At 40.6% G+C, this 23594-nt stretch overlaps 1 protein-coding gene across 2 annotated transcripts in view; it reads left to right on the top strand.

The window, feature by feature from the left end:
- Positions 1–23594, top strand: part of PLEKHG7 (pleckstrin homology and RhoGEF domain containing G7) — a 70379-nt gene that overhangs the window by 22878 nt on the left and 23907 nt on the right. For both annotated transcript variants that reach the window (XM_077265422.1, XM_077265421.1), the window contains exons 4-6: positions 5093–5115; positions 20722–20849; positions 21616–21656. In XM_077265422.1, the coding sequence (XP_077121537.1) occupies positions 5093–5115; positions 20722–20849; positions 21616–21656 (192 nt within the window). The remainder of the gene's footprint in view (positions 1–5092; positions 5116–20721; positions 20850–21615; positions 21657–23594) is intronic.

Here is a 23594-nt window from a genome sequence, read left to right as displayed (position 1 = left end):
ATTAGGGTCTCTCTCTACATTATGCTGCTCTCAGATTAGGTGGAGAAAAACCTGGTGACAGATTCCCTTTCAATTATATTCATCAGAATACAGCTTTCATCCTTTGTTTATATTTTCTGTAAATGTTTTATACTATGTCAGTACTTTCTAAAATGCTGGCGTACGGTATTAATTAGGCTTTGTTCACATATATCTGTTGTTGGTACATTGCCTTTCCAGTTTTATGTTAAAATATATATGATTGGTTTTATTGTGACTTCGATGTTAGTGACATAATCCACATACAATGAAACAAATAACGACACTAGAAACAGATGCAACTTCATTCATTTGTCCACACTGCCTTCACAGGCGCCATTTTTAGCCTTCATCAGAATTCCCTAAAGATACAGGTGCTTCTCAATAAATTAGAATATCATCAAAAAGTTAATTATATATCAGTTCTTCAAAACAAAAAGTGAAACTCATATATTTTATATAGAGTCATTACAAACAGAGTGATCTATTCTAAGTGTTTATTTCTATTAATGTTGATGATTACGGCTTACAGCCAATGAAAACCCAAAGTCATTATCACATTAAATAAGAATACTTTATGACATATATAGCTTGAAAAATGATTTTAAAATCTGAAATGTTGGCCTCCTGAAATGTATGTTCAGTAAATGCACTCAATACTTGATCAGGGCTCCTTTTGCATCAATTACTGCTTCAATGCGGCGTGGAATGGAGGTGATCAGCCTGTGGCGCTGCTGAGGTGTTATGGAAGCCCAGGTTGCTTTGATAGCAGCCTTCAGCTCGTCTGCATTGTTGGGTCTGGTGTCTCTCATCTTTCTCTTGACAATACCCCATAGATTCTCCATGGGGTTCAGGTCAAGACGAGTTTGCTGGCCAATCAAGCACAGTGATCCTGTTGTTTTTTAACCAGGAATTGGTACTTTTGGCAGTGTGGACAGGTGCCAAGTCCTGCTGGGGAATGAAATTTCCATCTGCAAAAAGCTTGTCGGCAGAGGGAAGCATGAAGTGCTCTAAAATGTCCCGGTAGACAGCTGCGCTGACTTTGGTCTTGATAAAACACAGCGGACCTACACCAGCAGATGAGAAGGCTCCCCAAACCATCACTGATTGTACAAACTTCACACTAGACCTCAAGCAGCTTGGATTGTGTGCCTCTCCAGGCTTCCTCCAGATTCTGGGACTTTGATTTCCAAATGAAAAGCAAAATTTACTTTCATCTGAAAACAACACCCTGGACCACTGAGCAACAGTCCACTTCTTTTTCTCCTTGGCGCAGGTAAGATGCTTCTGGCATTGTCTATTGGTCATGAGAGGCTTGACACAAGGAATGCGACACTTGCAGCCCATGTCCTGGATATGTCTGTGTGTGGTGGCTCATGAAGCAATAACCCCAGCAGCTGTCCACTCCTTGTGAATCTCCCACAAATTTTTGAATGGCCTTTTCTTAACAATCCTTTCAAGGCTGCAAATATCCCGGTTGATTGTGCACCTTTCTCTACTACACTTTTTCTTTCCACTCAACTTCCCATTAATATGCTTGGATACAGCACTCTGTGAACAGCCAGCGTCTTTAGCAATGACCTTTTGTGGCTTACCCTCCTTGTGGAGTGTATCAATGACTGCTTTCTGGACATTTGTCAAGTCAGCAGTCTTCCCCATGATTGTGGAGCCTACTGAAACAGACTACGGGACCTTTTTATATGCTTAGGAAGCCTTTGCAGGTGTTTTTTTGTTAATTATTCTAATTTACTGAGATAATGAATTTGGGGTTTTCATTGGCTGTAAGCCATAATCATCAACAGAAATAAACACATGAAATAGATCAATGTAATTTCTAGACTCACCAATGGTCTCCTTTACTGAACTTACCATACCTTAATGATTTATTATGCTGTAATTATGTAAAACCAAGTGGAATTCAAGAGTTTCATCAGAAATATGGGCTGTTAAAGGGAATGTTTAGTACCTGTAATTTCTGCATTGGGTAGCTGTGTTGCTCAGCACATAGCAGTGTCTCACCATGTCCAATGTCAGATCGGGTAGAAGAGTAAAGAAGGGCCCAACAATACAGACATAACAAGAGCAGGAAACACAATTTGTATGCACTACTGTACATGGCGAGTGTAAGGTGTTACTGTGAACACCAAGAATAATGTAATCTGCACCAGTCCATATGTCTACTATTCCCCATGTTGTGATATACAGAAATTCAGTGATTAATCGGGTCATCTGGTCAACATGATCATGTAATAATGATTCATGGTGAAACTGAACCGCATTAGTTTTACCATAAGCAAGAGCGGTATAGAAAAGTAAAGGGAATGAGGAATGAATAGTGATAAATTCCTCTAAATGGTTTATATGGTCCACATTCAGCAGAGCACATCTCCCCTATATCTCGCCTGTATCTCCCCTGTATCTCTCTTGTATCTCTTCTGTATCACCCCTGCATCTCCGTTGTATCTCTCCTGTATCTCCCCTGTATTTTCCCTGTCTCTCCCCTATAGCTCCCCTGTATCTCCCCTATAGCTCCCCTGTATCTTCCCTGTATTTCCCCTGTATCTCCCCTGCACAGTATTTCCCCTGTATCTCCCCTGTATTTCCCGTGTCTCCCCTGCATCTTCCCTGTATCTCCCCTGTATCCCCCCTATAGCTCCCCTGTATTTCTCCTGTATCTCCCCTGTATTTTCCCTGTATCTCCCCTGTACAGTATTTCCCGTCTTTCCCATGTATCTCCCCTGTATTTTCCCTGTATCTCCCCTGTATTTCCCCATTATCTCGCCTGTATCTCACCTGTATCTCCCTTGTATCTCACCTGTATTTTCCCTGTATCTCCCCTGTATTTCCACCTTTATCTCGCCTCTACCTCGCCTGTATCTTCCCTGTATTTCCTCTGTATCTCCCCTGTATCTCGCTTGTATCTCCCCTGTATTTCCCGTGTCTCCCCTGTACAGTATTTCCCCTGTATCTCCCCTGTCTTTCCCATGTATCTCCCCTGTATTTCCCATGTATCTCCCCTGTATTTCCCCATTATCTCGCCTGTATCTCACCTGTATCTCCCCTGTATTTCCCATTATCTCGCCTGTATGTCCCCCTGTATTTCCCCATTATCTCGCCTGTATCTCACCTGTATTTCCCCTGTATCTCACCTGTATTTTCCCTGTATCTCCCCTGTATTTCCCATTATCTCGCCTGTATCTCCCCTGTACAGTATTTCCCCTGTATCTCCCATGTATCTCCCCTGTATCTCCCCTGTAGGTCCCCCTGTATCGCCCCTGTATTTCCCATTATCTCGCCTGTATCTCCCCTGTATGTCCCCCTGTATCTCCCCTGTATTTCCCCATTATCTCGCCTGTATCTCACCTGTATTTTCACTGTATCTCCCCTGTATTTCCCATTATCTCGCCTGTATCTCCCCTGTACAGTATTTCCCCTGTATCTCCCATGTATCTCCCCTGTATCTTCCCTGTAGGTCCCCCTGTATCTCCCCTGTATTTCCCATTATCTCGCCTGTATCTCCCCTGTATTTCCCATTATCTCGCCTGTATCTCCCCTGTATTTCCCATTATCTCGCCTGTATCTCACCTGTATTTCCCATTATCTCGCCTGTATCTCACCTGTATTTCCCCTGTATTTTCCCTGCATCTCCCCTGTATTTCCCATTATTTCCCCTGTATCTCCCCTGTATGTCCCCCTGTATCTCCCCTGTATTTCCCATTATCTCGCCTGTATCTCACCTGTATTTCCCCTGTATCTCACCTGTATTTTCCCTGTATCTCCCCTGTATTTCCCATTATCTCGCCTGTATCTCCCCTGTACAGTATTTCCCCTGTATCTCCCCTGTATTTCCCCATTATCTCGCCTGTATCTCCCCTGTATTTTCCCTGTATCTCCCCTGTATTTCCCATTATCTCGCCTGTATCTCCCCTGTAGTTCCCCTTTATCTCCCCTGTATCTCCCATGTATCTCCCCTGTATGTCCCCCTGTATGTCCCCCTGTATTTCCCCATTATCTCGTCTGTATCTCCCCTGTATCTTCCCTGTAGGTCCCCCTGTATCTCCCCTGTATTTCCCATTATCTCCCCTGTATCTCCCCTGTATCTTCCCTGTAGGTCCCCCTGTATCTCACCTGTATTTCCCATTATCTCGCCTGTATCTCACCTGTATTTGCCATTATCTCGCCTGTATCTCACCTGTATTTCCCCTGTATTTTCCCTGTATCTCCCCTGTATTTCCCATTATTTCCCATTATCTCCCCTGTATCTCACCTGTATCTCCCCTGTATTTCCCATTATTTCGCCTGTATCTCACCTGTATTTCCCCTGTATCTCACCTGTATTTTCCCTGTATCTCCCCTGTATTTCCCATTATCTCGCCTGTATCTCCCCTGTACAGTATTTCCCCTGTATCTCCCCTGTATGTACCCCTGTATCTCCCCTGTATTTCCCCATTATCTCGCCTGTATCTCCCCTGTATTTTCCCTGTATCTCCCCTGTATTTCCCATTATCTCGCCTGTATCTCACCTGTATTTCCCATTATCTCGCCTGTATCTCACCTGTATTTCCCCTGTATTTTCCCTGTATCTCCCCTGTATTTCCCATTATTTCCCATTATCTCCCCTGTATCTCACCTGTATCTCCCCTGTATTTCCCATTATTTCGCCTGTATCTCACCTGTATTTCCCCTGTATCTCCCCTGTATTTTCCCTGTATCTCCCCTGTATTTCCCATTATCTCGCCTGTATCTCCCCTGTAGTTCCCCTTTATCTCCCCTGTATCTCCCATGTATCTCCCCTGTATGTCCCCCTGTATGTCCCCCTGTATTTCCCCATTATCTCGTCTGTATCTCCCCTGTATCTTCCCTGTAGGTCCCCCTGTATCTCCCCTGTATTTCCCATTATCTCCCCTGTATCTCACCTGTATCTCCCCTGTAGTTCCCCTTTATCTCCCTTGTATCTCCTCCAATACTATTGTCCTGTTCTTGCTCTGATGCCTCACAATGGCCAATATATTTTTACCAACAAGTCAGACATGACATACATGACTAATTACTTTATGTTTGCTTTGTCTTTCAGTTGAAGGCGTTCCACCAGTCACGGTAAGGTGAAAAAAAATAAATTTTTCTTGCTCCATGAGTCACAGCACAACTGTCAATTGTGCCTGTCAATATATGTTTGTAAGGAGAGTCTACTGCCAAGCCGCATTTTTCTCTTTGCTGATGGTTAGAGAGTGAAGTAGAAATCTGGGCTTGTGTAGCATTTCTGACTGAAAGCAATATACTGTGTATACCACCAGTATTTAGCACTGTCCCAAACAGACACAGATCACTCACACCAGACCCCGTCCCCAATGGGACTCACAATCTGATTTAGCTAATGCCACGTTCACACGGTTATTATTTGCTCAATATTTTACCTCAGTATTTGTAAGCTAAAACCAGGAGAGGAACAATCATAGGAAAATAATAATAAAAACACATCACCACTTCTGTATTTTTCACCTAATCCTGGTTTTTACAAATACTGAGGTAAAATACTCACCAAATACTGAATTCATGAACGTGACATAAGATCTCTTCCAGACATCAATGATTTTTATCATGAACAAAAAAATGTTCCAAGTTTCATCATTGTTTTGGACTAGTGTCATCAGAGTTTGGTCAGAGTTTCATCAGTTTTTTCTCAGAGGTTTCTCAAGCTTTTCCTATCAAAATGGACCTCACGCAGATGGCATCATAGCACTGTCCGTTTTTTTTTTCACCTACCCATAGACTTGCACTGGCGACATTGATCCGACACTAGATTAATATCTGATAAGTCTTTTGCTTTTGTGCAGCTCACTTTGTCCGTGGATTATACTTGTGAACTACCCCATAGACTATCATAGGTACGTGGGCGATCCAGGAAAAATATGGAAAGCACTCGTGCGAGAAAAACTGATGTCTAATTGAGCCCTAAGGCTGGGGTCAGACACATATGTAAAAAATTGTAGAAAGTTCCATCCAGAAAACTCAGGCGATTTTCATTTATATTGTCATTTGTCACCTGTGTGACATCCGTGTGACATCCATGTTTATACAGTCATGGCCAAAAGTATTGACACCCCTGCAATTCTGTCAGATAATACTCAGTTTCTTCCTGAAAATGATTGCAAACACAAATTCTTTGTTATTATTATCTTCATTTAATTTGTCTTAAATTAAAAAACACAAAAAGAATTGTCCTAAAGCCAAATTGGATATAATTCCAATTTCCACACCAAACATAAAAAAGGGGGTGGACAAAAGTATTAGCACTGTTCGAAAAATCACGTGATGCTTCTCTAATTTGTGTAAAATGTACATGATGTAGATGTACATGATCTAATACAGTTTCATAGGTTAAGAAAGGCAATGTATCCATAAAAAGCGTATGCTACACAGATGATCCGTATGGGATCTGATTTTTTTTTGTGCGCCAAATCCATAGACTTGTCTATACAGCAAGATGCTTGGAGGAGGATAGTGCATGCTGCAATTTTTTCACACGTCTGTATAATATGAATGAGCCGTAAAACTACATTCACATATTTTTGAGACACATCTTAGTTCTGTCTGGTTTTTTTCCGCAACAGCACACTGGCCCATAGAGTTTCATTATCCATACACACATCAGTTATAACAATGGATCCATGTCTCTGGGCCATGAGACTTGGAGCGAGTCCCATTCTCATCCATTTTGAAGGTCAGAATCTGCCATTAAAGGGAAACTCTCAGGTCCCCCATGGCCTCCAACCCAGCAGCATTCACCTATGTATGAGCAGCAAAAACAAGGTATAAAAAAAGCATTTATAATGTCCCCGTTTGCTATGCTAATGAGGGCTTTGACTAGTCGATGGGGTGTTAGTTATCCCAGACTAGTCAGCCCTCTTTCCATGTTATCATGCCCCTGTAGGCACGATAACATCATTTTCATGAGCGCCGTCATCGCCGCTCATGCAAATCGCACCGCTGATTCCGGCAGCATCACTGCATCTCTGAAGCTAGGTCTACGCTTCCCGCCTTCAGAGGCGCCCTGTTCGTGACCGGAAGTTCAGAAGATGGCTTCCGATCATGCACAGTGCGGTCTGATTTTCACGGACTGAAAGAATGGAGACGATCAGACCCTGATCAGAGTGTGATTCGCATCCAATTCTCTCGTATGAGAGAAAATACAGTCTGATGACCTTAGCCTAAGTCTGGCTTTTCGAGCCTCTTGTATGAACAGTCTCCCATCCCATTTATGGGAATCCAGAATATGAACTCTTGATATAATTGGAACCAATATGTTGTTGGTTACAGGATCTGTGTGGACTGAATAACTGATAATAAACAGGCAACGCACAAACAGAAATAAAATGGCAGCTTAATGTAGCATTGCAAATAAATTATCTCCCGTAATTCAAACAGATTGTATTTGCTGCTGATCCGTTGCCAGAATGGTAAAATACTGAGTTGCCTGAATGTGAAGTGGACTATCCAGTTATGTGTGTACACAGCAGCCATGTGTCTGGTAGACGTTACATTGGGATTAAAATGATTTTCCTCTACCAAGAGCAAACAGTGAAAACACCCCTCAGCCTGGCTTAGATCTCCTTATACCGTATCCGGGGCCCGCAGTCACTGATCCTTGGCATTGCTGCATACACCGACATATTCAGTATACAGTGCACCTGATAATCTGCGACACAGTATGTGGTGGTAGTTCTGCCAAATATATAGCTTGGTGCATAGATGACTGATTGTCACATCAGGAGGTGTTGGTTTGTTAAGAAAACCCATTTGTATGAATCTGTTTGAGCTTTCTGGGGGAATAGTCTAAGTCTACTATACAAAACCCTTACTTTTAGCCTGAATAAGAGAAAAAAATGGCAGAGGAACAACCTATTAGGTGTTGAGTTCCTGCCGCTGCACAGGGGGAATCTCGCACCATGTCCTCTGCGGTCTCCCATTCTCCTCCAGCCGCAGTGGAGCCTGCTCAGCAGAGACATCGGTCCCAGCGTCTGGCTCAAGCTGATACTGTGTGTCTGGTTACAGCTGCCATCCCAGGTTCAGCCTTTGCAACCAGCATTGATCAGCAGCGAGCAGACGTTCCAGGGACTAAGTCCTGCTTTTCATCTACTGAGCATGCCCATGGGATGACCTCTCATTAAGGAATAATTGAAAGATGAATAAAAAAATTAAAAAAATCTAACAAAAACAATGATTAGAACACTATGGCCCATGGGAAAAAAACATTGGGAACAATTCATCAAAGATTTTTCGCCAGGTTTCTGGTGAAAAAAAGCTAAAAAAAAGTCTACATTTTTTGACGTAAGTCGAAGCGGCGCAAACAAATTCAGTTTCTGGCATTTTCACACAATTATTGCCCCAGCTCCGATATAGGGGGTTGAATTGGGGGCTTGGCGACCCCCTCTAGTTAATTTCATGGTGAGGCAAACCTCTTAATGAATAGGTATCCTCCAACATGCCCCATCATCAAGATCAGCAAGAGAGCAAGAGAATCGCCGATCCTGATGGATCAGGGCATTGTGTCAACAGAGCTCTCATATGACTATGTTATTGGAGAAACAAAAAGTTATGGATCTCAGAAGGAAAGGATGAAAATAAACAAAAGCAAAAAAAAACCTTGGCAACGTTTCCAAACAGTTGATTAGTCAGTAATGTAGCTTTTTGGAATGTATGGGAGTACATGTCTCCTGTCAAGTGATCCAAATAAGTGCTGCACCCATCTATTCATTTAATTTTACACATTATTGCATATCTGATTTTACTAGGAACAGACAGTAGGAAATTTGGAAACTATAATTTACAAGCAAATATTTAAAAATACATTAATTTTACTCAATTCCCTCACAATTGAGAGAACATCATTTAAATGACTAAAGTACAAGACCCAAGGTCAGACTTTGAGGATATTCATATATGGTGGATTTGTTCCAAAAATCCATGTTCATCGCATGAAAAAATAATAATTTAAATAGATCTCATTTACAGTATGTGCACACAGAGGATTTTTTTTGGGTATTCAAAATGACAAGTTTTTTAGTGAAAACGGCTTCAAGAAATTATTTTGAAATGTTGTTGGGCTTTGTGCACACAACAACTTTTAAACTCAGGCGAACCTGACAAATTTTTCAGGCAGAAGACACTTTAGGAAACTCTGGAGTTTTTTTCTCCAGAAGCTTTTCTTTCTTACACCATTTTTCATTGGACAGTTCTTAGTTTGGAGTAGATTCCATCAGAATCTGCTTCATTTTAGTGGCATGGACTCTCTTTTTTTCCCACCAGGCGTTTTTCAGAAACCTCAAGCAGAAAAAACACTGACCAGCAAAGTGGTTTTACAATAGTCATGAACAGAAAAACTTTTAAGCATTATTTAGCAATTTTTCAGCAGTCTTTTGGAGTGGTCCTAAATAATCCTCAAAAAACCTCTGAGTGAACATAGCTTTAGAATGTTCACACTGATTTTTTTCTGGCAGTCAAAAACACATTTTTCAAATGGAAGATGCTTTAGAAATTTCTCCTTGTCTCCCTCTCACCATTTTTTATCCTGAAGTGTCTTTCTAGGTTTTTCTGATGTTGTTTTTTTATTAACTTTGTGTTTTTAGGGCATTTAGCAGATGTTTTTGGACATTCATTAAGCAATGAATAAATTATAGTGGAATTTTAAAGCAAAAAAAGTCTTAAAAAATGCTCAAAAGGACACTAGGTGTCTTCATGATGTTTTTTAACTTTCCCAGTGACTTCTGTTGTAAAGTATGGAGTGCCTTCTTAGTGGAAAATCCCAGAAGAACATACTACTTCTTTTAAATGTTTTGCATTTTTGAAAGCCAGAAGCATTTAAAAAATGCTCAGAAGTCTGCACATAAGAACAGCAAGTCATTTTTCAATATAAAAATAAATAGTGCAAAACATTTGTGTCCAGCATTGTTCAGAGAGTCTGCTCAAAAAACGCCAGAACAAATGTAGTGTGAACATACACTTTTAGTTGCAGAAGATTCTGGAACAGAGCTGTCTCATGTGAAAATACCAGGAAAAGTAATAGATCCCTAATGATATATGTGACTAACTGAAGATAATGATGGTAAGGCCACGTTCACACGTTTCATATTTGGTCAGTATTTTACTTGAGTATTTGTAAGTCAAAACCAGGAGAGGAACAGTATAATAGAAACACATCTCCACTTCTGTATTTATCACCCACTCCTGGCTTTGGCTTAGGCCGGTTTCACACGTCAGTGATTCCGGTACGTGAGGTGACAGTTTCCTCACGTACCGGAGACACTGACACACGTAGACCCATAAAAATCAATGCATCTGTGCAGATGTCATTGATTTTTTGCGGACCGTGTCTCCGTGTGCCAAACACGGAGACATGTCAGTGTTCGTGGGAGCGCACGTTTTACACGGACCCAATAGAGTCAATGGGTCCGCGTAAAACACGGACCTCACACGGACATTCTCCGTCTGGGGTCCGTGTGCGTGCAGGAGACAGCGCTACAGTAAGCGCTGTCCCCCCCACATGGTGCTGAAGCCGGTATTCATATCTTCCCTGTAGCAGCGTTTGCTATAGAGAAAATATGAAGAATAGTGTTAAAAATAAAGATCCATGTGTCCGCCGCCCCCCCACCCCCTGTGCGCCCCCCCCCCGCTGGTCAGAAAATACTTACCCGCTCCCTCGCTCCTTCCTGGTCTGGCCGCGCCTCCTACTGTATGCGGTCACGTGGGGCCGATCATTTACAATCATGAATAGTCGGCTCCGCCCCTATGGGAGGTGGAGCCACATATTCATGACTGTAAATGATCGGGCCCACGTGACCGCATGCAGGAGAAGCCGCGGCCAGACCAGGAAGCAGCGAGGGAGCGGGTAAGTATTTTCTGACCAGCGGGGGGGCGCACAGGGGGTGGGGGGGCGGCGGACACATAGATCTTTATTTTAAACACTATTCTTCATATTTTCTCTACAGCAAACGTTGCTGCAGGGAAGATATGAATCGCAGCTTCAGCACCATGCAGAGTGGGTACCACACGCTCCGTGTGGTACCCACTCGCCATACGGGCGGCACACGTGTGCCGCACGTATGGCCTCCGTGAGTTCCCAGGCACACGGACATGGATAACTCCGGTACCGATTTATTCCGGTACCGGAATTATCTGGACGTGTGGGACAGCCCTTACAGATACTGAGGTAAAATACTGACCAAATACAGAAGGTGTGAACGTGGCTTAAGGTTGTTATTATAGAGAGAATAAAAAGAGTGTTTTTTGCTGTGCTTGTCTATACATATGGGGTGAACATAAGGTTCCCGACAAAGATTTCTGAACATAGAGTTTTGTCTTACTTGGAAGTCTGGTTAGTTTGCTCTATCATATATACACAAGTTTCTCTCCATTATATCTTATATTCAATACAACTCTTGTTCACACACATTTATCCATACAAATAAACGACATTGCAAAGAAAGTTCAACATACAATTGGTGTGGCATATTTATTCAGCAAATAAGAAATATTGCATTGTAATATTCCATTAAAATTATGTTACATTACATTTTTGCTACTTGTGTTTGATATGATTTTTTTTTAAGGTTCCATTTAAACAAGTCCACATGTTAACATGCTTTCACAGTGGACATAAAAAGTCTACACACCTGAAGCAGGATCTGGGTAGACATCCAATTCTGGTCGTACCAGACTTCAGCAAGGAGTTCATGCTCCAGACAGATGCGTCAGCCGTCAGCTTGTGAGCCATGTTGTCTCAGGAAGTGAATGGAGGAGCATCCCATCCTGTATCTGAGCTGGAAGCTCTCTTCATGTGAGAGAAACTATGCCATCATCAAGAAGGAGTGCTTAGACATAAAATGGGCCATAGATACCCTGAGATATTACCTGCTGGGCCATAGGTTTAAGCTGTTATCTGACCATGCACCTCTGAGATGCTGAGATGGTTGAGGGAAAAGAAGAGTTTGAATGCTTGCCTAACTAGGTGGTTCTTAGGCCTCCAAGATTTCACTTTTCACGTCGAGCATAGGCCAGGGAAGTGGCACAGGAATTCAGCTGCCCTGTCCATACTCCCCTGCTTAGCGAATGAAGGTGCCAAAAACTCCGACTTTGGGCAAAGGGGGAATATGTGACAACGTCACTGGTAGAGTGATGTAGGGGAGATATGTGTCATTACGCTTAAAGGTGTCAGTGATGTAAAACCCAGAGTAACTTCCCTCCAGCACATTAAGTGTTGTGAGGATTTAGTTAAGTTGCAAGATTGGCTGTTTTTTATGTGGACATCCATAGAGTGGGTAAGAGGGGGTCCACCTTATCTCCACCTGCAGAGCTGGCACCTAGGTGTGCTGACAGGACCTGTGTGATGTCACAGTCATGTGATCAGTCACATGGTGGAAGAGTTACATGGTCTGGGGCTTAAATGACTTGGCTCAAGAGGCAGTCTTTGTCCATCAATACTGGCGAGAGGACTCTCCAGTGGTTTCTGTCCTTAGGAGGAAAGACTGTACCTGTGTTGCTCCAGAGCAGGCTGCTATCTGCAAACATATGGACTCTGTTAGAACATTTTTTTTTCTTTGTTGCTTTCCTGTTTTTGCCTGAAGGGCTGTGTTTACTACCCCCTTCTTGTTGGTTTATGTTGTTATATAATAAACCAACTGAATATTTAAAAAGACAGTGTTCTACCTCCGTGCACCACCAAGTGAGTTAAACTACCACAACCTTTATATGTAGTTTATCAGAATCACTATAAATGATGGCAGCTGTGTACTGACTTCTATTTAACATGAGTTTAAATGGCTAATTCTGAACACAACCACGTCCCTAATTATAAGAGGGTGTTCACACTTACACAACCACAATATTTTAGTTTTGTTATTTGTATTTTCTCCCTGAAAATGATTTCAGTTTGTTTCTCAATGGATTTGCACAGATGACATTAAAGAAGGAAAAAGTTCTGAAATTATTGTTTTTGGAATTACTTTATTTAAATGACAAAAACCTGGCATTTTCAAAGGGGTGTGTGTAGTTTTTACATCAACTGTACATCATATACAGATATGACCAAAGTATAAAGAATACCATATTTTTCGGACTATAAGACGCACCCAGGTTTTAGAGGTGGAAAATAGGGAAAAAAAATATTTGAAGCAAAAAAATGTGGTAAAATATTTAGTAACATAAATAACATACTATTATATGTGTTATTATATATAATAGTAGGTTATTATGTTGGAAGCTGTGGGTAGAAGATGGTGCTGCGGCACCAGTGTGGTGTCTGTAAAGTACTATATGAAGACGCTGAAGGGTGAGTATAAGAATGGGGGCAGAGGGCTTCTATTTTCCAGCACTGAAACCTAATACTGGAGTGCTGCTTTGAGATCCCATTGGAGAACTAAAACTCCCAGCATGACCTGCAGATGCTCTGGCATGCTGGGAGTTATAGTTCACCACAGGAGTGGCAGAGTGCTTTATTGTGTGTTGTAGTGACTAACCTTTTAATTGTGTCAGCCAGCCAGCTACACTGTGGTGAGGTAAAAAGCTGGAGCATCCCATGACCGCACAGAGCTCTCCCTCTTGTTGCCTCTCCACAGCACAGGTCATAACAGGGAGCCTGCAGATTCTAGTGCGGTGTCTGAAGGACCTGTGATGACATCAGAAGAGGGAGGGATCTGTGCCATCATGTGATGCTCCAGCCCGCCCATTTCCTGACATCACACAGGTCCTTATGCCTCAGCATCCAGCACAGCCAGGCAGGTATGCAGCGATCTAGTCTCCCCCTGCCCCTGCCTCCTCCTCCACTGGACATAGATCTCCCCAGCTGCTTCAAGAATCCAGAGCTGAGGAAACCATGTGTGTTGCTGCTTAAGTGAAGGACTATTCAATGGCTGCTCTCCGCTCACTGCTCAGCTGACAGGTGGGCGGGGAAGCGGCTAATGAATATTCACTGCACTTTAATCATTGGGATCACAGTTTCCCCAGCTCTGCAGCCAGGCAGCAGGGACATTTTTCTGCCTCCTGTGAGTGGAATCACAGTGGATCCCACTGGCACTGCCCCTTCCCCACATGTTACATCCGGACTATAAGACACAGCCACACTTTCCTCCCAAATTTGGAGGAAAAAAAGTGCGTCTTATGGTCCGAAAAATACGGTAGTTACTTTAGAAAATAGATTGTATTGAAGGAGAAGCAATGTGAGGTGCAGAAATTGCAATCATGCCCAAACCCTAGTGCCTAAGGTGGCCTAATATGACCCTCTGCTACATAAAGAAGCACTAATGCTATAAATGACACATAGTATGTCTAAGTGCTATTGCAGGATCTTCAAGTTATCCCCTCAAAATTGCTGTTCTAATCTCAGTCCCCCTTCACACATCTGTATAAATCATATATGTGGAAAAACGATACCGGTGTCATCAGTGTGCCATTCGTGTTTTTCTGGTATGGATAAATAAAGAATACAATTACAAAACTTTTTCTATACTTAGCAATGTTAACCCCTTAAGTACCTAGTCATTTTGTAGGTTTATGACCGAGCCTCATTATAGGGAATCTTCCACCTGGAGTTCCGTCTGAATCACGTATTTCAGAGATTTATGTGGAAATCCTAGTGTAAGCGCTCAGCGCAGAGAACAGGATAAATGTGAGCTGAGCCTTACTGCAATGTTTGTGAGACAGAATAAAATAAATTAGCAGCAGATGAAGAATTGGTTTTATATCTTTTTACGCCATTCCTTGTGCAGTATAAGTTATTAGACAACTTTATTCTTCAGGGCAGTGCAATAATAGCGATACCAGATTTATACATTTTTTTTTGTTTGGATGCTGTCACACACTAAAAGCTGCTGTTCTTTTTTTTTGCAAAAATTAGTTTTTGCACCACTATATTTTGAGGGCTATAATTTTTCCATATTTCTACCAGCAAAGTCATGCGGGGATGGTTTATTGCAGGACAAGTTGAGTATTTTTTCAAACCATTTTTGTGTACATTACATTTTTTTTTATCTCTTTCCATTCCAATTTTTGTGAGATAGAATGAACAAAAACCAGCAATTTAGGAATAGTTTTTTGGTTTTTTTTGGGGGGAGGTTGCCGTTTTATATGTGGTAACATTGATAGACCATCTTTATTTTTTGGTCAGTATGACTACAGCGGTACCTCATTTATGTTATCTTTTATGTTTCGTCGCTTTTACACAATAAAAACTTTTACAGAAAAAAGAATTATTTTTGCATCGCTTCATTCTGAGAGCTGCAACTTTTTTATTTTTCCGCTGATGGAGCTGTATAGTGGCTTGTTTATTTGTGAGACAAGATTAAGTTTTCAGTTATTCCATTTTTATTTCCATTTTTACAATTTTTTTTTAACTTTTTTACTTAGTCCCTCTGAGGGACGTTCACTTTTTCCACAGGTATAACGCATTGCAATGCCCCACGGAGGCAACCCTTGGTGACCCATGGCAACAACTGGGCCCCCGCGATGACATTGCGGGAGCTCCAGTCTGAAGGCAGAGGGAGCTACCGATTTCAGCATTTGGGGGTTAAACAGCCAGGGGCAGTGCTGGCACCATTCTTAGCTGTTAGCACAATTTTTAGGCCGCAAGCAGCGCTGAGTTCCTGTTGTGATCAGGTTTAGGGGATTAACCCTATCCATTAATGTACTTAACACAGTGGCCCAAGAAATAGACAACCATGTTTACCTTCTGTGGTTTGCACAGGATAATGGAAGAATAATTAGCTTACCATTTGCAGGATACACCGAGAGTGGTTACTGCCCGCACAGTCTTATCATGTTCAGGAATACTTTCTGCAATATGCATTCAATATCTTAGACACGAATTTCAATTAGCCTATTTGGTTCAGGCTCTGCCTGAGGATTAGTTTCATAAACCCTACCCTTCCACAGATTAGAGAAGACCTATCAATTATGACAAAAACACATATATGTCAAAGTAGACGAAATATACAATTTAACAATTTTTGTCAGAGATATTTTCTGAATAAATTTCACCAAATGAAAATCACAAACATGGTGAATTAATTCACTTATGCAGTCGACTAGCCACTTTTGTGGTATATCTCTAACAGCTTTGCACATCTAGAGACTGACAATTTTTGCCCATTCTTGTTTGCAAACTAGCTTTAGCTCAGTGAGATTGCATGGAAACGTCTGTGAACAGCAATTTCCAAATCTTGACACATACGCTCAATGGGATTTAAGTTTGGACTTTGACTGGACCATTTAAACACATGAATATGCTTTGATATAAACCATTCCATTGTAACTCTGTCAGGATGCTTAGGGTCATTGTCCGGCTGGAAGGTGAACCTACATCGGCGTCTCGTGTCTTTTGCAGTCTCTAACAGGTTTTTCTCCAGGATTGCCCTGTATTTAGCTCCATCCATCTTCTCATCAACTTTGACCAACTTCCCTGTCCCTGCTGAAGAACATCATCCCAATAGCATGATGCTGTCTCCATCATGTTTGATGGTGGGGATGGTGTTTTCAGGATGATGTGGTATTTGTTTTCTACCACACAAAGTGTTGTGCATTAAATCTAAAAGTTCTGCGTTGTCTTATCTGACCAGAGCACTTTCTTCCACCTGCTAGCTGTGTCCCATACATTCATGGCTTTTTGCATATGAGAATTCTTATGGCTTGCTTTCAAAAATGGCTTTCTTCTTGCCGCTCTTCCATAAAGGCCAGATTTGTTGAGTATACAATAGTTGTCTTGTGGCCAAAATCTTGAACCTGAGCCGTGGATCTTTTGGCTCTTTCTCTAATTAATGCTCTCCTTACTTGGGATGTCAGATTAGGTGGATGGCCATGTCTTGTTAGGTTTGCAGTTGTGCCATGCTCCTTGGATATTGCATTGAACAGTTCTTTGTGAAATGTTCAGAGCTTTGGCTATTTTTTATATAACCTAACCCTGCCTTACTGTTCTCCACAATTTTATCCCTGACCTGTCTGGTGTGTTCCTTGGTTTTCATGATGCGGTTTGATCACTAATGATCTCAAACAAACCTCTGACATATTCACAGAACAGTTGTAGTTGTACTGAGAATAAATTGCACACATTTGGACTCAATTTACTAATTATGTAATTTCTAGAGGCAATTGGTCACTCTGTATTTTATTTAGGAGTATCGGACTACAATGCAAATGCACCTCACAAGTTTCAAATTTACATTTTTTAAATCATTAGAAAAATGTGTATCCTTTCCTTTATACTTCACAAATATTTGCTACTTTGTGTTGATATATCACATAAAATTCCAATAAAATATATTTAAGCTCGTGGGCGTCGTGACATGAAAAAATTTGGAAAAATTTACTGAGTATGAATACTTCTTCAGGGTACTGTACATTATATTACTCTGCATTAGTTAATAATTTTTGCTTAGATTTTGGTTCATTCTTAATTACTTCACTTTAATCCATAATGGTGCTTGCCTTATGAGCAGTGAAAATATTCACCTCTTGCTTCCACCCAAATGTAATCAATCAGTTATTGTTAAAAGAATGTAAAAGAATTTAACATGTCCATTGTTCGATCTTATCTACAGTATACCTGCCAATCAAGTCACAAAGTCCAGCTTAATTTTTGTTGTCATTTATTAATCCTGTATTAATATACCACTAGGGATAAACACTTTGGGATACTTACTGTACATTTTAAAGCCATTTATGAGATTAGAAAAATGTTAGCAATGCAATGTCAAAAAAGATTTAGTATAGGAAAATTCAAACTTATTCAACATAAAATAAAATTGTGTTGGAAAAACTTTATATCTTAAAAAGTATCATTTAAATTCACACAAACCATATCAAAATGCTCTCATAGACGAGTTAATCGGTTCTGCATCCTTAATTATGGTGTAATTTGATATTGCAGTCCAGAACAATGATCTCCTATGATCAATTCTTAAAATGATCAATGAATATAACCAAACCCCGTATTTTTGATCCGAGTGTTATCTATGTATAAAACTGACCCGACATGGACAGCACTAGGACCAATATTAGAGAATTAGCCTATTAAGATGAACATTTAATTCATGTGGACAAAACGTCCTCATGAAAAAACCATAGTATGCACTAGAATCCGATTTATATGGATACATTGTAGTTCTTAACATAGGAAACTGATTTTGGTCTAGTAAATTTTATTCACTGCTGATGTATAGAGCAGCACGGTGGCTCAGTGGTTAGCACTGCAGTCTGCAGCGTTGGAGTCCTGGGTTCAAATCCCACCAAGTACAACATCTGTAAGGAGTTTGTATGTTCTCCCCATGTTTGCGTTGGTTTCCTTCGGTTTCCTCCCACAATACAAAAGACATACTGATAGGGAATTCTAGATTGTGAGCCCCAATGGGCACAGCGATGATAATGTCTGTAAAGGGTTATGGAATTAATGGCGCTATATAAATGAGTAAATACAAATTTATAATAATAAATTACATAAAGATAGCATATATATGACAATACAGGTGAAAAATAATTTTCCTGGAGGAACATTTTTTGCGTGAGAACTTAGCCTTACAAAAACAGGAAGATGTTCCTACTAAGATTACAGAAATAAGAATAATTGTTGACCATTCAGTATGCACTGCTGTCAAGATCTCAACGGTTTGGAGGGCAGGTGGTTTAACTCCTTCCCATTCCTTAATGAATGTTGATAAGACATCTGGCTGGGTGAGAAATCTGATGGTTCTCCAAATGAATAGAAAGTAACGTTTCACATTCTATTACAAATTTCCAACAACATGGTTGTGAATAATTTGGAAAACATCAGGAATTATACAGGCAGTCCCTGACTTATGAACATGTAACTTACATACGACCCCTAATTACGAACGTCGGATATTCAAAAATAAATGTAATACTCACCTCATCATTGAACTCTCCGCCCGCCCTCCTGTCCTCTTCTTTCCACAGCCAAGGGCAACATCTTCAGCCTTTTCACTATAAAGCCTCCCAGCTGCATCCAGGCAGGAGCTCACTGCTCATCAAAGTTGTGATGTACAGTAAACTCTGCCCTTGGTGAAGCCTGGAAGCAGAAAGACCAGACGGTGAAGAGAGGCATGGCCGGAGAGGTGAGTATTGGTTACAAAAAATACTACTACTCACCTCACCTTTTCGGTTGACTCGTTGTGCACCATCTGGTCTTTTTCTTTCCGTCATCATGCCTTGCAACTCCAAAACTGTGTCATAAGGCTGTGATGTAGGCATTGCAACCTTATGAATCACAGTAACCACCAAGGTCTGGGTGTGACTGGAAGTCCTGGTCTATAGTGAAGAGGCCAGAGATGCTGCATGCTGAGGTGGAAAGAAGTAGACCAGATCGCGGGCGGTGATGGTCAGGGCAGCTGGAGTGGTCAGTGGAAGGGTGAAAATTGGTTTGTTTTTTTCTCCTGGCCCCATTCCAGCCTACATACATATTCGGTTATGGACTAAGCTACAGAACATATCTAGTTTGTAAACTGGGGACTGCCTCTACTGATATCCAAACTTGGCTGATGATAAAATGATGTAACTTTGAATTGAAATTTGCCATGTAAATGACACATACAGTAAGTACTTAATGTCAAGTATACAAAACATAAAAGCTATCAAGACAAAGCGAAGAATTCTAGATCTTTTCATCTTAGCTGGAATTTTAATAAATAAGGAATACACAATAATCCCCATTCACTGGAATCTTTTGTGCTTGGAAGTATTGAAAGTAAAGCTTTCAAGTACCGTACCTCTGCTTAAAGTTAATTAACACATGTCAATCAGGGGGAATTAACTATGTAGGAATTACTTACAGTGTAAGACTTAGTGGAAAACCTGAACTTTTACATTTTTGCTTTGTATCCTACTGATACCCGTCCCTGACCAGATCTGGATAAAGGCATCAAATGAACCAATTTGGCAATAATAATATTGTTTTTAGACCTTTTTTAAGTTTGAAAAATATTAAGACTTTTCCAAATTGTATACTTAATAATCACTGATGGCTGCCGAAAAGGAATGTATACGATGTAGACTGATGACTTCCCTGTGGACTAGTGGGTCATATTGTTTTCTTCCAAGTCTAGTATAAGTAGCTTACAAGACTTTTTCATATAGTGCATTAAATGTTTCATCATCGGTAATAAAAGTAAATGTGCTCAATATTTCATAATAGACTTTTCATATGCAGGATGTTTGTTAAAAGAAATCTGTCATCAACTTTTGCCACCTAATCAAAGAGCAACATAATGTGAAGAAATAGATCTCGATTCCAGCGATGTATGACTTACTGGGTTGCTTGCTGTAGTTTTGATATAATCACTGTTTTATCAATAGGAGATTATCAGTATAGGAATAGTAAACCTGCTGCCATGTGGCTGGCAGCTTTCTGTCTATGCAAAGCATACATAAAAAGCTGCAAATTAGTGGTGTGCGCGGGTTATATAGAGCTCAGGGTTCAGAGAACTGCTAGTTCTGCAGCAGATAAAACAGTGATTTTATTAAAACAGCATATGAAGCAGCCCGGTAAGTGATAAATCGCAGTAATCAGGGTCTCTGTCTCTACATCGTGCTGCCCTCAGATGTAATAGAAACATCTGGTGACAGGTTCCCTTTAGAAATTATCCTCCTGTTAATATTAACTGATAATGTGGATATAAATAAGTGAAATATAATCTTTTATTTTCAAAGGCAGAGTGAACGAAGACGAAGTTCTGTGGTACTAAGTATACCAGGACTGGAAGTATTCCCCGGAGATCTCCTGGTATCAGATGGCGCCTCTGACTACATGTATCAGGCATCATGGCTTCCAAATAGTGGTATGAATATGTCAAACCTGAATCAGGTTTCAGAGATTATTTTCCACACTCATTGAATTTTGCTGACCTAGGAAATGAGGGAATTGAGACAAATTGAGTTTTGGCTTCCCATGATAGAGAACACTCCAGAATTGCCCCAATGCAACCTACTTGCCCTCAGAATTTTGTATTTGTACTGATATGTCGACAGATTGAATTGCTACCAAAGCTCATCGGTTAGGTCCAAAGTGCTGTGTTCTTCACTGCCCACGTCTATTAGTTCCTTAATATGTAACAGAACCCTTCTTGACTTATCAGCTCTATTCGGTATCCCTATTGCTTAATAGGGTGAAAAGGAAATTATAAATGCTGATTGTTTTTTAGCCATAAATAAAAAGTTACATAAAAACACGAGCTCCTGGTTCGAACATCATAATGTTTTAGTTATTCCTGTCCAGAAGCATTAAAGTGGTTGTATGAGATCAACAACATTATTTGTTTGCCAGTACCATTGTGGTCCCTGGGCTACGTCTATTATATGCTTATAGCCATTGCCTGCAAAATGGGTGGAATTGGCTACCTTGGACAATTCAGCCATTGTGCATAATGGGAACCCTCCGAGAACGACATATAACCAAGCATTGCCTCATGGAAGGCAACCAACCATGTACGTGTGCGGATAGATACAAATCACCTATTATACACCTATTACTACAGGTGACAAGTGAATATCCGACACATATTCATGTCTATGTTATAGTACAACTGCTTTTCTTTTATTAAATAGATGCCAAGAAACCAAAATGGCCGTTCTCCAAGAAAGCATCGGTAAGAATTTCAGTTTTTCCCCAATTAATTAAAGAGACATTTATGCATTTTTCTATATTGCTTTGAGGCTCATTCAGACATCAGTTTTTCATTCTATCCGTTTTTCACAGAACTCATACCTACTATAGTAGTCTATAGAGTTGTCCACATGCCCAAGTGTTTGGTGGACAGAGTAATCCAGACAAAATCACAGACAGATTTTGATTTGAGTCTCAGATCAGTCTCACCAATATAAGTCTATGTGCCCATGAAAAAAAAAATCAGACAGCGATCAGATACCATACTTGTGCTCTCTGTATCTTAATGAATGTTTGATATGAGAAGCCTGAGAAAGCTTCACAATTAATTTTTTAGCATCTGAGAAAAATTGCTGAAACTCTGATGGTAAAAATTGCCATGCTGATCAAACTCTGGTGAAACTCTACTAAAAAATACTGATTAAACTTTCTTTTTGCATGTAAGCACAATAGAAGATGTCTGAATGAGACCTTAGTCCTCATAATGTTATAAATACTCTTTCTAAGCCTTCGATATGAGGGAAGTCTTTGGGTAACCATGGCTCTAGCTACATGATGGGAATCTAACCAAACATGACATCATTTAATTGACATTTAAAGCTTATAACAGGTGGTTACAATTTCAATCTTTGAGCCTCGAAACCACCACCAAACATATTTGTCCTCCTAGACATTATTGCGGCCTACCATGGAAATGCTTACTGAGTAGCCATTGGGTTAATTTTCATTTTTAAAATCAACAGTGTACCTGAAAATGTGCAACTTCGTAATATATTTTTATCAGAAAGCTGAAAAAAATGATACCTTGAAATCTGCAATCCAATGTATTATTTCAGAGAAATATGTGTTTTTCCTACAAATAAATGAGCTGTTAAGATCTACGGGCTGGACACAGATCTACCTGAACTTATTTTAAGTGAAATGGGGCATTACTAGCGTGAGTTATTTAGATCAGGAGAGCAGACTGTCAGTCATTACATCTTACACTGGTAATGCCCCATTTCATTTAAAATAACTCTGGAGTCAGATTCTTGGAGAGATCTATGCCCTACCCATAGATCCTAAAAGCTCATTTACATATTAAGAAAAATGTGGATTTATCTGGAATAAGACATTGGATCACAAATATAAATGCCAATGCGAAAATAGACGGCTTAGGGGGGTTGATTCTACTGACAGATTCTCTTTAACGTTTTAGGCATCCGACGCATGGATTATAGAAAGTGGTAAAAAATTCAAAGTGGAAAGGAGAGATTGATGAAAGACCGATGGAAATAGGGAGAGTGTGTTACTAATAGTGAAGATCGACTTTGAAGTGGTATTTTGAGATAATCCCTGATATATACAGTGGGGAAAAAAAAGTATTTAGTCAGCCACCAATTGTGCAAGTTTTCCCACTTAAAAATATGAGAGAGGCCTGTAATTGACATCATAGGTAGAACACAACTATGGGATGAAAACAAATCCAGAAAATCACCTTGTCTGATTTTGCAAGATTTATTTTGCAAATTATGGTGGAAAATAAGTATTTGGCCACTTAAAAACATGCAAGATTTCTGGCTCTCACACACCTGCAACTTCTATTTTAAGAGGCTTCTCTGTCCTCCACTCATTACCTGTAGTAATGGCACCTATTTGAACTTGAAATCAGTATAAAAGACACCTACCCACAACCTCAAACACTCACACTCCAAACTCCACTATGATGAAGACCAAAGAGCTGTCAGAGGACACCGGAAACAAAATTGTAGCCCTGCACCAGGCTGGGAAGACTGAATATGCAATAGGCAAGCAGCTTGGTTTGATGAAATCAACTGTGGGAGCAATAATAAGAAAATGGGAGACATACAAGACCACTGATAATCTCCCTCAATCTGGGGCTCCTAGCAAGATCTCACCCTGTGGGGTCAAAATTATCACA

The sequence above is a fragment of the Ranitomeya variabilis genome, chromosome 5 (assembly GCF_051348905.1).
Source record: "Ranitomeya variabilis isolate aRanVar5 chromosome 5, aRanVar5.hap1, whole genome shotgun sequence".
Taxonomy (NCBI): Eukaryota; Metazoa; Chordata; class Amphibia; order Anura; family Dendrobatidae; genus Ranitomeya; species Ranitomeya variabilis.
Note: the sequence above shows the minus strand (reverse complement) of the source record. Positions and strands in the feature narration are given on the sequence as shown.